Source organism: Epargyreus clarus, unplaced genomic scaffold, assembly GCF_041222505.1.
Source record: "Epargyreus clarus isolate Ecla_fem2 unplaced genomic scaffold, WU_Ecla_fem_2.2 ptg000007l, whole genome shotgun sequence".
Taxonomy (NCBI): Eukaryota; Metazoa; Arthropoda; class Insecta; order Lepidoptera; family Hesperiidae; genus Epargyreus; species Epargyreus clarus.
Genome location: NW_027332215.1, coordinates 25,438,764 through 25,452,810, shown reverse-complemented (window position 1 = coordinate 25,452,810; position 14,047 = coordinate 25,438,764). Strand labels below are relative to the sequence as shown.

The window sequence follows — 14,047 nt, the reverse complement described above, 5'->3', positions numbered from 1 at the left end:
ACAGCACGTTTTGAACTTAATGTTGGTACTGATTCTACTCGTAGTAAGTTCTAGTTACTCGTACATATCGTCATTATATTATAACTAACTCAGCTACAAATTATGCAGCAATTGTACATTTGAATTATTTATATGTTCAGATTAAAATCTTAAATTTAACGATGGCACAATAAAGTTCCCGGTGACAAATCTTAAGCTATTCCCGGGACCTCTTTTGACTTCAGTACCGCGACTATCCTATCCATTGTAATGAAACAATTTCACTACATACACAAACAAAACTCAATCAAACCTTGGCAAACTGAGCACGTATGAGTGATTATTATCAATTAATTGCATTAAATCGATTTCTTAATGCGTCTTGGCAACTGAGCGTTCCAAATAATGCTTCAGTTAGATAAAGTGCATTTGATATTTTTGTTGTAACAAACAACTCATGCCGTTCGTAACTTTAGTTGTTTAGTAATTACACTAGAATACATATATTGTAATGCACTTAGTAAAACCCTAAGATTTCAGTAACCAGTTGAATATATTATAGACTAACTAGAGATCTATTACAGATAATAATGATCAATGGGCGCACGTACCTAATAAGGTAACACGATAATGTACGCTGTAATTAATGAACAATGCTATTGCTTTAGGTATTATTTAGGCGAGCTGCGTTATATATGAAAATCATGTGCTAAATGTACCCGTTAAAGGAGTTCTATATTAGATGGTTTCGAGTTTCAAAGTAAGTCAAACAACAAGATCGATCTATTAAATATATATATTAAATATATATCTTAAGTATATAATATCAATCGCCTTCAAGCAATTAGTTCAAAAATTCAAAGATTTATTTATCATCATATACCTATATACATACAAGCAAACTTAATCTTTGTATATATATTTCTTAAATGCGTGTGTATGTCACTGAACTCCCCCTAAACGACTAGACTGATTTTGATGAAATTTGTTGTGTGTGTTAAAGGGGACTTGAGAATGGTTTAGATTCACAATTTAGTCCGTGGGAAAAGGTTTTTATTAATTATTTTTTAATTCGTAAGTAGTTGTTGATTTTTGAATGTTTCACATTGGATTCGACAGACTTCGCTACCATCGCAGTTTCAAATATTAAATAATAATCTATTTTAATGATAGTTTTTCCCAACAGTTGGCGCTGCGATCGAATTGAAAAAAAATATTTTGTTATCATTGAGTTATTTTCGAACACGTGCTGAATCAATATCTATATATAAAAAAGAAAGTCGTGTTAGTTACACTATAACTCAAAAATGGCTGAACCGATTTGGCTGAAAATTGGTGGAGTCGTAGCTTAGAACCAGGAGACGGACATAGAATACTTTTTATCCCGTTCGACCGCGTTTCCGTGAAGTCATTTTATAACTCAAACACGGCTCAACCAATTTGGCTGAAAATTGGTGGAGAGGTAGCTTAGAACCAGGAGACAGACATAGGATACTTTTTATCCCGTTCGACCGCGTTTCCGTGAAGTCATTTTATAACTCAAGAACGGCTGAACCGATTTGGCTGAAAACTGATAGAGATGTAGCTTAGAACCAGGAAACGGCCATAGGACACTTTTTATCCTGTTCGACCGCGTTTCCGTGAATAAATAAGGGTTGAAAGTTTGTATTAAAGTTCCCCAGTTTTGATGCAAACCTATATGAAAATTGGTATTTAAGATTTCGATACAAGAAAGTAATTAAATATCTATTTTACGATATTTGGAAAATCAACCCTGAAGTTGGTTAAATAGGGGTTGGAATTTTATTTTAAAATGCGTTAATTTGGAAGCAAAAACTAAAAAAAATTGCATTTGGCTTTAGAAGGCACTTCGTTTAGAAGTCGGCAGATTTTGAAGCAAAGTCTATGTAAATTCGACTTTAGCTTTTTGATTGAAAATAATAGAACACATATTTCACCGTTTTTTGGAAAATCAACCGTTAGGGTCGTTTAATCGGGTATGGACCTTTAATTTAAAATCCGTTAATTTGGAGCACTAAGAAAATTATCATAATGAAGCATCTGAGTCACTGTTTGTTTTTTTAGATCAACTCTTAAGACTGTTATAAACGGCCTTTCTATTTACACACCGGTTTCAGCATTTTTAGCTATTCAACAATCAACCCCATTAGAGTACTATAAGTTAAAAAACCGTTATTAGAGTTATAGGTACTTCTTTTCGCGTGTTTGTAAAAATAACAGAGTGCAGATAGGTAGAGTGAATTTTATTTAATTGTATTTTTTATTTTCATGTTCTCCTGTGGCCATTTCCTAACATTTACCAGTAGTTTATGAACATAATACATAAATTACACGAGTGAAACCACAGGGTACAGATAGTCACTCATAATTAGGTGGTACGAAGTTCACCGGGTCGTCTAGTATTTTACACAGTTCTTTAACAATATGATCCTTATTAAACAAATATTAATATATGTATAAAATTTTACTTTGTAATAAATAAATTAATAAATACAAAGAAAAGGTATGAATGTGTTATGTGGGTGTGTGTGTGTGTTAGTGTGTGCGAACAAATTTATATCTTGTGTGTACCATATTGTTAAGAGTCCAGTCACAATAAGTTTAGTCTGATCGTATTGAGTCAGTCTTATTCCTGTTATAAAATGTGGGTCGTTTACAAGGCTTTGATTATTCCCAAAAAAGAACAAAATATATATTTTTCAAAATATCCCTTACAAATTCTTAGTGAAGAAATTGGAACGACACTCAAAAAGTTCCAACACGAGGCACATTATCCTCATAATCTCCACCTGGTCTCCGACAGATATGCCTTGGGAGAAAAAGATTTTGGCAGGATAATGTTAGATAAGTGCCCTTAACTCAATTTATCTCATTACAATATTTAAGTATGCATCTACGCCAGTTGAGACCAGTTGAGTATTAAAACGAACTATTGAGATTTGACAACTAGGTCGTCGGATGTAGCAGCGTGTTAGTCTAAATTGATAATAGTCCCGACAATGAATACGTAAAGCAGTCAATATTCGGAAGTCCAAAGAAGGTCAACAAATTATTTTTACCGACGTATGAGACATTATTTTTTTGCTCTTGACATATTTTTAATAATTATCCTATTACTAGCAACCCACCCGCGCCCATAGTTCACTACAAAAAAAATAAGATACTTTATCTATTCGCACGGGCAGAATAGATAAAGTATCTTATTTTTTTGTAGTGAACTATCAGCTTTTTGAAGTTGGTAGAACCCTTTGTGATTAGACTCCGTCGGCACCACCGCCGCAGCTTTTTCTGTCTAATAACATCAGCGACGGTTGCGGCGCATTAGTGCCTAACCTCAAGTATATCTAATCCTATCTGTGGTTGATTACATACGTCTATGGGCGGTTTTACGTGACGAATAGACAACCTCCATTCTTTGGAAAGTCTCTTGAAAATACATCAACTCCATGCTGTATTTTTTGCCTAGAAAATCCCACAGCTATTGGTGAACAGACGGACGCATTCCAAGCTTTGGCTGTACAAATGGAAAGGAAGGTGCACTCTGCCTCTGCATACGTGTTTACGCAACTTCAAACAAATACGGGAACACTTCGCTGTACAACGAAATAGCTGGTAGAACCGGATTACAGATACCACACATGCATGCACAAGTTTCAAAATATGTACATTCCACAAAACATTAACTTTAATAATATTTTTAATTTAGTTGTATTCTTTTGGGACTCTATTTGGATTGGATTATAAAGTTTTGGATGCATGATTAAACAGACGCTTTCTATACTCATTATCCCTACACTATGATTCCCTGTGTAGTGGATGGCATGCACACATATATAGAATACACAGACACCCAGAGCCAGAACAAAAATATACATTCATAATTTAGATGTCTGGCTGAGTGTTGAACCCAGAACCCTTTATGAGTCAGACTGGAATGGCAATCGCTCCGCCACAAAGGTCGTCAACTTTTTTTTATTTTTAGGGTACGAATCAAATCAAATCGTTTATTTGCGGAATAATTCGTAATGTAACAAAAAAATTAACCCTTATATGATCACTCGTGTGTCCATCCCTCTATATTCTGTCATAATTAATTTGTTCCGAAACTACTGAACCAAATAAGTGAAATTTGGTACTAACATGCTTTTCCGTTATCCAAAGTCGGAGGTATAAACAAGTGAACTTTGAGTTATCATTAGGTGACTTTTGGAAGGCGAAAAGAAATTGTGAAATTAAATTTTGCAAACCGTATCGAGAGGCAAATGAAAGGGCTTGTTTGGATATCCAATATATTTTTGTTACAATTCTACGATACATATTTTTAGTAATTCAAGAACGAAGCCGAAAATTAGATACTATTTACCTCCGAAACTATTGAAGCTAGAATTGTGAAAAACATTTATAAAATAATTCTTTATTTAAATATTACAGAAAATTCTATACAAAGTCTAGGGTCTTAAAAGAAAAAGCACAAAATTACATTTTCTGTTGGTAAAAGTATTTACATATTTTCATTACATTCATAAAATATTTTTAATTTAGAGTTGCATTTGTAACTAACCGAACCTTCTCCACCCGAGTTATATCGCTACTTGCTTTTTTTAATATACAGTCCTTTTCAAACTCAAAGTTTTATTAATACACTTTTTGTTATTTTTATAAAAAAATAATATAAATAAATTTGCAACGAGAAATTTTAATTACTAGTGTAGTGTACTCTAGAGCATAAAACGTTTAAAGTTAGCATTACTTTCCTAACATGTTCTTAACTACACGATTATGTACGTTTGTGAGAGAGCAATTTCTAACACTGAGCAAGCTTATGTAGTATTGACATCAGCTATCGGTCGGACTACTGTTCGGATTTTAATATGGTTTTCAGTTATGGATTATGATTTGTTTGGTGCATGTTCTTAGATAGGTGTTAAGTTAACAATAATTACCAGGGGGGCGCTGCAGTGAACATTTGCTTGTGCAAAACCAAAATTACCTGTTTTGAATTTCAACATAAATATGCATAGAAATAAAATATCTCGAAATTATTAACGTTACTGTAAACGTACAAAACTAGTTCATTTGATGGCAGTCCCAGAAACCAAAATTAAATGTACACTGACCCTATAAAATGTGTTCCATGTAAAAATAATTCCTGTAAACTTACGTTACAAAAATCGTATCACTCTCTACAAAGCCAATGCCAATCATCGCGCCAAAAACAAAGGGATGAAAAATCGACGCTCATACAGAGTGCGCACTGTTGTTTAGCTGAATCCCGACAGCCTTGCGTTTTTTAGTAAAAAATAAATTGGACTTTACACAAAGGGAATGGCCCTTTTTAATTAGAATGCAAATACTAAGCGCATTTAGTTATAATATGTTGATCGCGCTATGCTATTTCTATATTGTATTGAAATCTCAGGTATATCCCGATATGTATTAGTTATCACTACTTCCTTTCATTGATTTACCCGATAAAAAATATTTATCCTTGTAATTTTAAATCTAACTCACTGATACTCGTAATAACGTTAAAATATACTTATACTTCTATTAGTAACCACTGAACCCGATGGTTTTGTACTACCCATTTAACTCCCGACTCTACAACTGTGGATCAGTTACAATAAATAGACTATACTGGATAACCCGATACACATCTGAGAAAATATATTGTTGATTATAACAACCGCTACTATTTGATCACAAATTACTATAATTAGATTATTGGTTAGTAATAAATCAAATGGCTCGTATCAATCATTATAATCGACTAGATTTGTTTATAAACAGATCGGCGATACAACGCTCGACCGTGACATATTTACATGGCCGCACTATATAATTTTAATCGTCTATTACGATAATCGTTATAGTTTAGTCAACTTTTATAAATTTACGAAATTATAAAACAAATTTAATAATATATAATAACTGAGTAAATGTTACTGAGTTCCATAATATTTTGTAAGTTGTATGACCCACAATTCCTTTGATAAAATAGAGAGAGAGCGTACCTAACCTGTCACGAATGTTATATGTATTATAAACTAGCTGACCCGGCCAACTCCGTACCGCAACAGAATCTATTTATGAAATATAATTAATATTTACTCACCTTTGAAACCTTCCCTGGACTTCCACAAATTATTCTAAACTACAATTAGCCAAATCGGTCCAGCCGATCGCGAGTTTTAGCGAGACTAACTAACAGCAATTGATTTTTATATATCTGGATGAAGTACTGTTGTCACGAATGTTATATGTATTAAAAATTACCAAATACTCATACGTATCAGACGATGAGATAAAAAATTCACGTTATCGACTACATAAACTGTGAAAAACAAAATTATTTCGCCGGTCGCTAAACGTATAAAAATATGAGATATCTCAAAAGTTACGTAGTAAACTTTATAAAACAATATATATTATGTGTAGCATTAACAAAAGGTTAAACATAAATATAAAACTCCACCACATTTATAATCAAATTTCAAGTTCAAAGCACTCTTCAGTTTTTTACTCCATGTAAAGCTGCCATCACTTCATTTTGTATGATGAAGTCATTATTTGAGGATGATGGTAAAATAACAAAGGTTTCTCTTACAATTATTATGTAAAACGCTCTCAATTGAATCGCTGTTATAATTTTCCATCCTTGCACAAGCTAACCTCATTTTTTCTTTGACTGAAGTAATTATTGCAGCCGAGGTCATCTTTCCACAGTTATCTATATGAAGTAATTAAATATTGTATAAAGATGGAAAGTTCACGATACTGAACTGCAATGGCCCCTAGTATTTTAGAAGGTTATTGGAAATAAAAAATATTATAAACCAATTTATGGAAGGAAATGTGAAGCTGAAAAATACTTTTTTTATGAAATTGAAGTAGCATTGAAATTGAAAAGTGTTATATTTTAATCTTTCTCTTCCGTTTTCTTAAAAAGCGGTTTAAACGAAAATATTTATTTAAATAAAGCCGTTGATTTTAATTAGAAGTTAGTTCACAAACATATTCGGAAGTAACTAAATAAAAAGCATACGTACCTAATTCAAAAGTATCGATTTGTTTTTTATTAAAAAAAAATGCCATAAGAAGGGTACATGAGCATAAATGCCTATACCTACTGGTTTTAACAAGTTTAATTAAATGAATATGCCCAAATTTGTATGATATCAAGTCCGCAAGTCGAACAAAAAGAAAGTGGCACGGCCTTAACATGTTTTTCTCGAAGCAATTTAGATTTTTATAAAATTGATCTAGATATTGTATGCACAATACCTATATTTAATTTTGTCTGATTCATATCATGATAATGATTTTTTAACTGGTGCGTACAACATAAAGGGCAGATGTATTGCGTTATTTATGTAGAGTTACGCCCGTTAATAATAATTAATCTATCCTATTTTTGGTACAATAGAGAAGCGCAAACATAACACCTAGATCTATATAAATATATTTGAAAAACAACGATTTGTGTATTAAAAACAACTCACTCGTTCTTGTTGCAGGAAACAGTGCATCGCCTGCGTGACGTCAGCTGCGTGGACCGAATTGTGGTAGGGATTGGTGCTGTGATACCCCTCCTCGATGATGCTGAACAGCTTCCACACTCGCTCTGCGTCCAACTTGAAATGTTTGATCAGTCCGTACATATGAAAAAGATGTACGCATAGTACTGGAAGGCATCGGCCAGCTGCAAAAGAAATATTTTGTTATCGTACACCGTTTTGCGATCACTGTAATAATTGGGATGTGTCATTCTAAACGTAACCACGCATAAAGTATTGTAAATATGTAACAAAATCTTATCATACTGATAACTATTAAAAATTAATTCGAGAGCTTATCAACTTCTATAAACTGTTTTGAAATTACTCGTTCGAAAAGGTGTGTAGAAGATATATTACATAAAATTCTTCTAATTTGAAAAAAAAAATGCGAGTAACTCGAAAACCACGAGGGATTCAACTTTAATAAAAATCAATATTTTTATAGTGTGACCTCAACAGGTTTTAAAGGTTATCTACTATTAAGGCGACATTGTTCATGTATGATTCTACACAACATGAAGGCAACCAATGCGTTTGTTATCTAAATCGTACCAGTACATAAATCTAAAGCCTTTGTTACGATTTCGTAGCGCAGCGCGTAGCATTATTAGTATTGCGTAGCATGTATTGCGCACTGCTAATACTTTCTACAGTACACGCGGCGTAGCTCTACGCGTAGTACTCGATTTGTTCATTTTTGTAAATACATTTTGTCCATCGAAACCAAATATAAAATTATTATAAATTTACTAAAATATGGCCGTACATTGGCGTACTTATATTAAAACACAACACTAACCTAACCTATCCTAGGTAACATTGCAGATCCAATTATTTTTTATTGACACAGTTGAATACATCTCGATATATAAAACGTTAAAAACAAAATGTACGATTCAAACAATACTTCAGATTCAAATTAGCAGCGCTTAACGCTGGTGTTATGAGGCAGAAATAGACGTGGCGGTGGTTCTGCCGCAATCGAATCACAATGGGTTATACCACCTTCAAACATTTCATTTCTTGACTATTTTCATGATGTGAATAAACTCTATATAGTACTTCGCATATACATTTGTAATGTTTTCGCGTCAAAATTAATTACGTCGACACTATCACAAAAAAAACAACTCTTCTTTAGTGAATCAACATAATTGTAATAATTCGAGCAATAATGACCGTGTACAAGATATTCGCTCCGCTTACGGCTGAAAAATTTCGCAGGTTCGATAGAAAAGGGTTGACCGTGTCCTTGGATGTCCGCGTTAAGGGAGGCGGATCACCGTAACGTGTCTAAAATAAGATGAACCTCTCCACAAGAGTCAATATATCGATCAGATGGGAACGTTTGCGCAAACTTTGTATTTTGTACGTGAAATACGCATATGGCAGAACTCTCTTAACAATTCATTTTATACCCGACGCAAATGCATTATTATTCTTCTTGAAATCTATACAGTTCCGTTTTGTTAGTGACAGGCAAATCACACAAGTGGGGTTCTAACTTAATCTGCCTATTGACGTATTTCGGACGATCCAGAGTACAAGTTGAACTGGTTTGTTTTAAATTCGTTCCAGACAATTGCATGCAATGTTTTTACTAAGTCTATTAATATGTTACAAATTCACGCTCTATTATTTATATCGTCGATATATCTGATAAAACGTGAAAGTCAAATGAATATTGTTTAAACAATTAAGATTGCAAATAAAGTAATCTATAACTTTGGTTCTACAATTTTTTAATGTAGAGCGAAAATTGATAAACTTAATAACGGGAATAAATGAAAATTTGAGAACAAAATTTTTTTCAAATCTTTTTTTTTTTCAGAAAAATAATATCACAGCATTTTGATGGGTTTTCAAGGAATAATTTTACCTGTTTTTTATTTGAGCTTAATTCATCGCAAAACTTTTTTAGATATACGCCGGTCGATTTAGTTAGATGATCAAATATAATTATATTATGGTTGAGGTTGAAGACGCCTGCAGGAAAATTAAAAATGTAAGGCGGTTTCCTTTCGGGATCCTCATAGGAAACGAACTCAAGTATCGGAATGAGAGGTGGGTGAGGGTAGGTGGCACCCTTATCCGCGGGGTAGAACCCCTCGTATAGGCCGCCTGGATTTATTATCAAACCCTGTTGGCACGCGCCAATGACGTTCATTATGTTAATTAGACTGGCGGAATCACGAGGGATTTGTAGGGTTCATATGTCGCGTAAATTTGATCTCTTTGAATAATTTTTCGATCTATAACATAAAAATCAATAACATATGCATATACATCGATATACAGTGTATGTCTTGTGCGCATGTGTAATAATCGATTTTGTCTGTATTTTTGTATACCAGTCCGTATATATGTGGCATATGTTGACTAATGTTGACAGCAGCTAAAGTAAATAAGACGGGATTTTACTGCGAAGATATCCTGCGCAAAATTAAAAATTCTGGAGTGAAAATATGAAAGCGAATAACGTACAACAGATAAAAACGAAAAACTACAAAAATAATAATGTTTGCATATTTTCTGGCCTCCATTCGATTCATTTAGTCTCTCAATTATTCGTCCTTCATTGTTTATATTTGCATAAATTGTCTCAATTGTGGCCTGTCTCCAGGATCTCTTGTTGACGAAACAATTAGTAGAAAATGGTAAGTGTGCGCCGTTCCATATTTTTTTCAGTGAATAAAATTATGAAATACCTGAAAAATATGCACCAACAATTATGCATTAATTAATTTTATAAACTAATAAAATGATTAAATATCGGACTTATACTTTTCTAAATAGAGTTTATGGGTGATAGAGGACGCAAGAAAAAGGCTTCCAATTATGATCTATTATGTAGCGCCGTATATATATATATATATATATTACTTCCCAGAATTTGATCCTTATAAGCGACACTATCAGATAGTGGAATAATATAGAGGGTGTAATTTTTTTCAAAATGAACTCGTTCGATTCCCGGCTAGGGAAAAAGGTATTTTAAAAAGTAATGATGCAGTTTTGGTTTTTATGAAAATCGGCCTCGTAACTCCTTTCAGCATTTTTCGCTAATCCTTATAGTTTCGGATTAAGCCCTGAAGGCCCGTTTGAAAAATTCACCCTGTATATCTCGGTCATCCAGGTACTTATTATTATATAGGAGTAGCAGACGAACATGCTGGCCATTTGATGGCAAGTGACTACTTCTGCCCATGGATATCTGTGATCAACTCCAGATAGGCTTAGATTTCTACCTAAAGTCGGCCACAGATGTGCAGTTACCCTGAGGACTTAGCTGGAACGCGTCGAAAAAGTATGTCCCCCTTGCCACCCTTCAAACCAGAACACAGCAGCGTTTAATGCTGCTGTTATTAGATAGAAACAGATGTGGCGACGGTGCCTCCAGAGTCGAACCACAAAGGGTTCTAACACCTTCAAGAATCTGCCCGTTATTAGTAATCGTTTAACCAATTTTTTGTCTTAAAATATCGTCATTTGAAAATTACTTCATAGTAGGATTTTTTTATCTTTAGCAGGGAAAATTGGAATAGCTTTAGTAATAATAACGTTCGTAGACAATATACGTGCGAAAATCTCGTCAGTGTATTTTATTTTTCACAAGGAAAAAAATTACATACATCGAAGTGACAATAAACGTTCAATTTTTATAATATTATATACAAACTAAAAAAAAATAATAAAGGTAGTGATGACTTAGTCTGAAATATTAAAACTTGCTTGGAGCGGAAAACACAGGTCTATTACAGTCTTTACAAGTGGCACTCAAGCTTAACCTGGCATTACCGTTGAATAATTAAGAAACTGAACTTGGGAATAGACGTTTGTTGCCTGTAAGTAAATATTAAATGTAGTTCCTGGGGAACATCGACAGCTGAAGCTATTAAATGTACAGTCTGCATATGCATTCGTAACGGTTCTAGCTTCAGGTGAATCTCAAAATAGATAGAAAGGTTTCGAGTTTAAATACACCGGTAGTTTTAATTACAAATAAAGTAAGTTCTTTATGTAGGGAATTTAACTTTGAAATGATTTGCGAGGAATTTCGTATTACATTTTTAAGTCTTTTACAAATAAAATAGCTGACCCGGCAAATGTTGTGTTGCCATATAAAAAAATAAAAATCTAACATCGAGCGGTATGAAAAGCGATGAAATTACTGAAATGGTTATTAAAAAATAGGGGTTGGTGATAAAGGGTAAAAAATTAGGGTTGTATGTATTTTTAATGCCACATTATAGAAAAATGCAAACAAAAATTTTTGTTCGAAAATCAAAACAAAAATGTTAAGGGTGAACAACCCTTATCACTTAGAAGTATGAAAAATAGATAGTAGCCGATTCTCAGACCTACTGAATATGTATATAAAATTTGGTGAAAATCGGTAAAGCTGTTTCCGAGGAATACGGTAACTAACATAGTGACACAAGAATTTTATATATAAGATAAATATCGTTATTTGTTTATCTTTGTAGTAGAAGAAGATTTCATGAACATTGTTGTGTTTGTTTGTCCCTTGCCACGGGGTAACTAAAATCAAAAATAGTCTACTATCATATTAAATTATATCCTTTATAGAATCATTTTTAAATGCCAATAACCTCCCACTTCTTCACTGTCACAAGTGACGTAAAGGAAGACTTTGATGTTTCGTTAATGACATCGCAAGAATATATTAATGAGCTAAAATTTAGATATTAATTTTATGAATATTTAAATAATTTTATTCATATATATTTTTTTCTCAAGTCATTTTTATAAATATCTAAACAAAACAGCCATTTTTTATATTTAACTTTAATTTTATACTTTATATTTTATATTTAATTTTATACTCCGGTCAGTTGAATTGCATATCAAGTAAGCATTGAGTGTAAAGTAAACATGATGTATTCCCAAACACAGGTACGCCCCGTTCTCAATCAAATATTGATGAACGGGATTTCCCATAATTATATTGAACATGCATTGATTGTTTGAATCTGCTATGCGTTGTTGGTACTAAAGAGTTAAAGAAATTTTAAAGGACTCCGTATAAAATATATTTTATTGAAATTTTATGGGATATATTGTATATTAATACAGGATGTTAGGATTGTAAATGAATAGATAAGTGTATAGACATGATTATGTAGTCAGGGTTTAAGTAATGTAGTGCGTTTAATGCCGCTATGGCATGTCGTAAATATAATTTGCTAATTTTCCTCGTATTATAGATCATAGACTTCGACCATAGGGATAATACATCTAATTCCAATTGAATGAATTTAAGTACAACTCGTTACATTTGAAAATAGTATCTACCAGTTAAATGAATATATAAAGATATATACTTTATTTGCATCGCTTAATATTAATATAAGACCATAATTGACATCTGCACACAATGCTCTACTACTTTAATTAATATCTACATAATTAAATTCTGAAACAAAAGCTCACTTGACAGTATTCTGACAACTTATGCCTCAAGCGAGATCATGGAAACGACAGTTGCATTATCTGCCGCCCCAGGCTGCGGGCTTGCGGTGGACGGGTTAAATTGCAATAATTAGTTCAACTGTATTATTTCGTGTACATTATACAAATACCGTGTAATTGACAAGTGGTCATAATGTACACCTAATCGGATATCTTTATATCGACACTTTAGGTATGATTAAATTCATCTTAAATACCTCACCTCTAAATATTAAAGCTTCTAATAAGGGTGTTTATATGAGAGTAATTATATCTTCAGGTAAAATATAGAATAGCCGGTCGACCACTCTCCGCTATGACTTATTCTAGATATTAATTATATAACAGTAAATAAAATTTCCGTCATCGTTCCCGCAGAAACTTTGCAAGAAGATAGAACTCGACTACTTTTCTAATTTCGCGAATACAAACATACAGTAGTTAATTTGAAATGTATTTTAAAGATATCAATTATTCATTTCAAATATAGTTTTTCTTTTTTAATATTCAGAAGTGGAACGAGCATACAGTCCACTTGACAGAAGTGGTCAATGCCGCCCATGGACATCAGTAATCATTCGATCATAGATACGAGTTTCTACTTTGCTAATGAGTAAGCTTGAATACTTGATAAGGACTAAGCTGGAACGCTTCGAAAAAGTATGTCTCTCTTACAGTATTCTGACAACCGCATTCTGCAAACCAGAACACAGCAACGCTTACCACTAATGTTCTTAGACAGAAATAAGTGAAGCGGTGGTGCCGCTGGAGTCGTATCACAAAGGGTTCTAACACCCTTAACTCAACTTGTGAAATCCACCGAAACTAAGAAACAATATTTGTAATTCATCTTTTAACTTTAGGAACAGTATTGAAAAATTTTCAAATTGCAAAGCTAAAATGCAAAAACACTTTGTTACAGTTTCTATATTTTCATATTACAATAAAAAAACCAAGATGATACGAGTACCTTACGAGTATCTGTATGTAAAATATGTAGCTAATAATAAAACTAG

The 14,047-nt window shown here is 33.0% G+C and overlaps 1 protein-coding gene across 3 annotated transcripts in view; it reads right to left on the bottom strand.

The window, feature by feature from the left end:
* Positions 1-14,047, bottom strand: part of LOC140743732 (uncharacterized) — a 180,270-nt gene that overhangs the window by 60,766 nt on the left and 105,457 nt on the right. For all 3 annotated transcript variants that reach the window (XM_073075255.1, XM_073075253.1, XM_073075254.1), the window contains exon 5: positions 7,503-7,702. In XM_073075255.1, the coding sequence (XP_072931356.1) occupies positions 7,503-7,702 (200 nt within the window). The remainder of the gene's footprint in view (positions 1-7,502; positions 7,703-14,047) is intronic.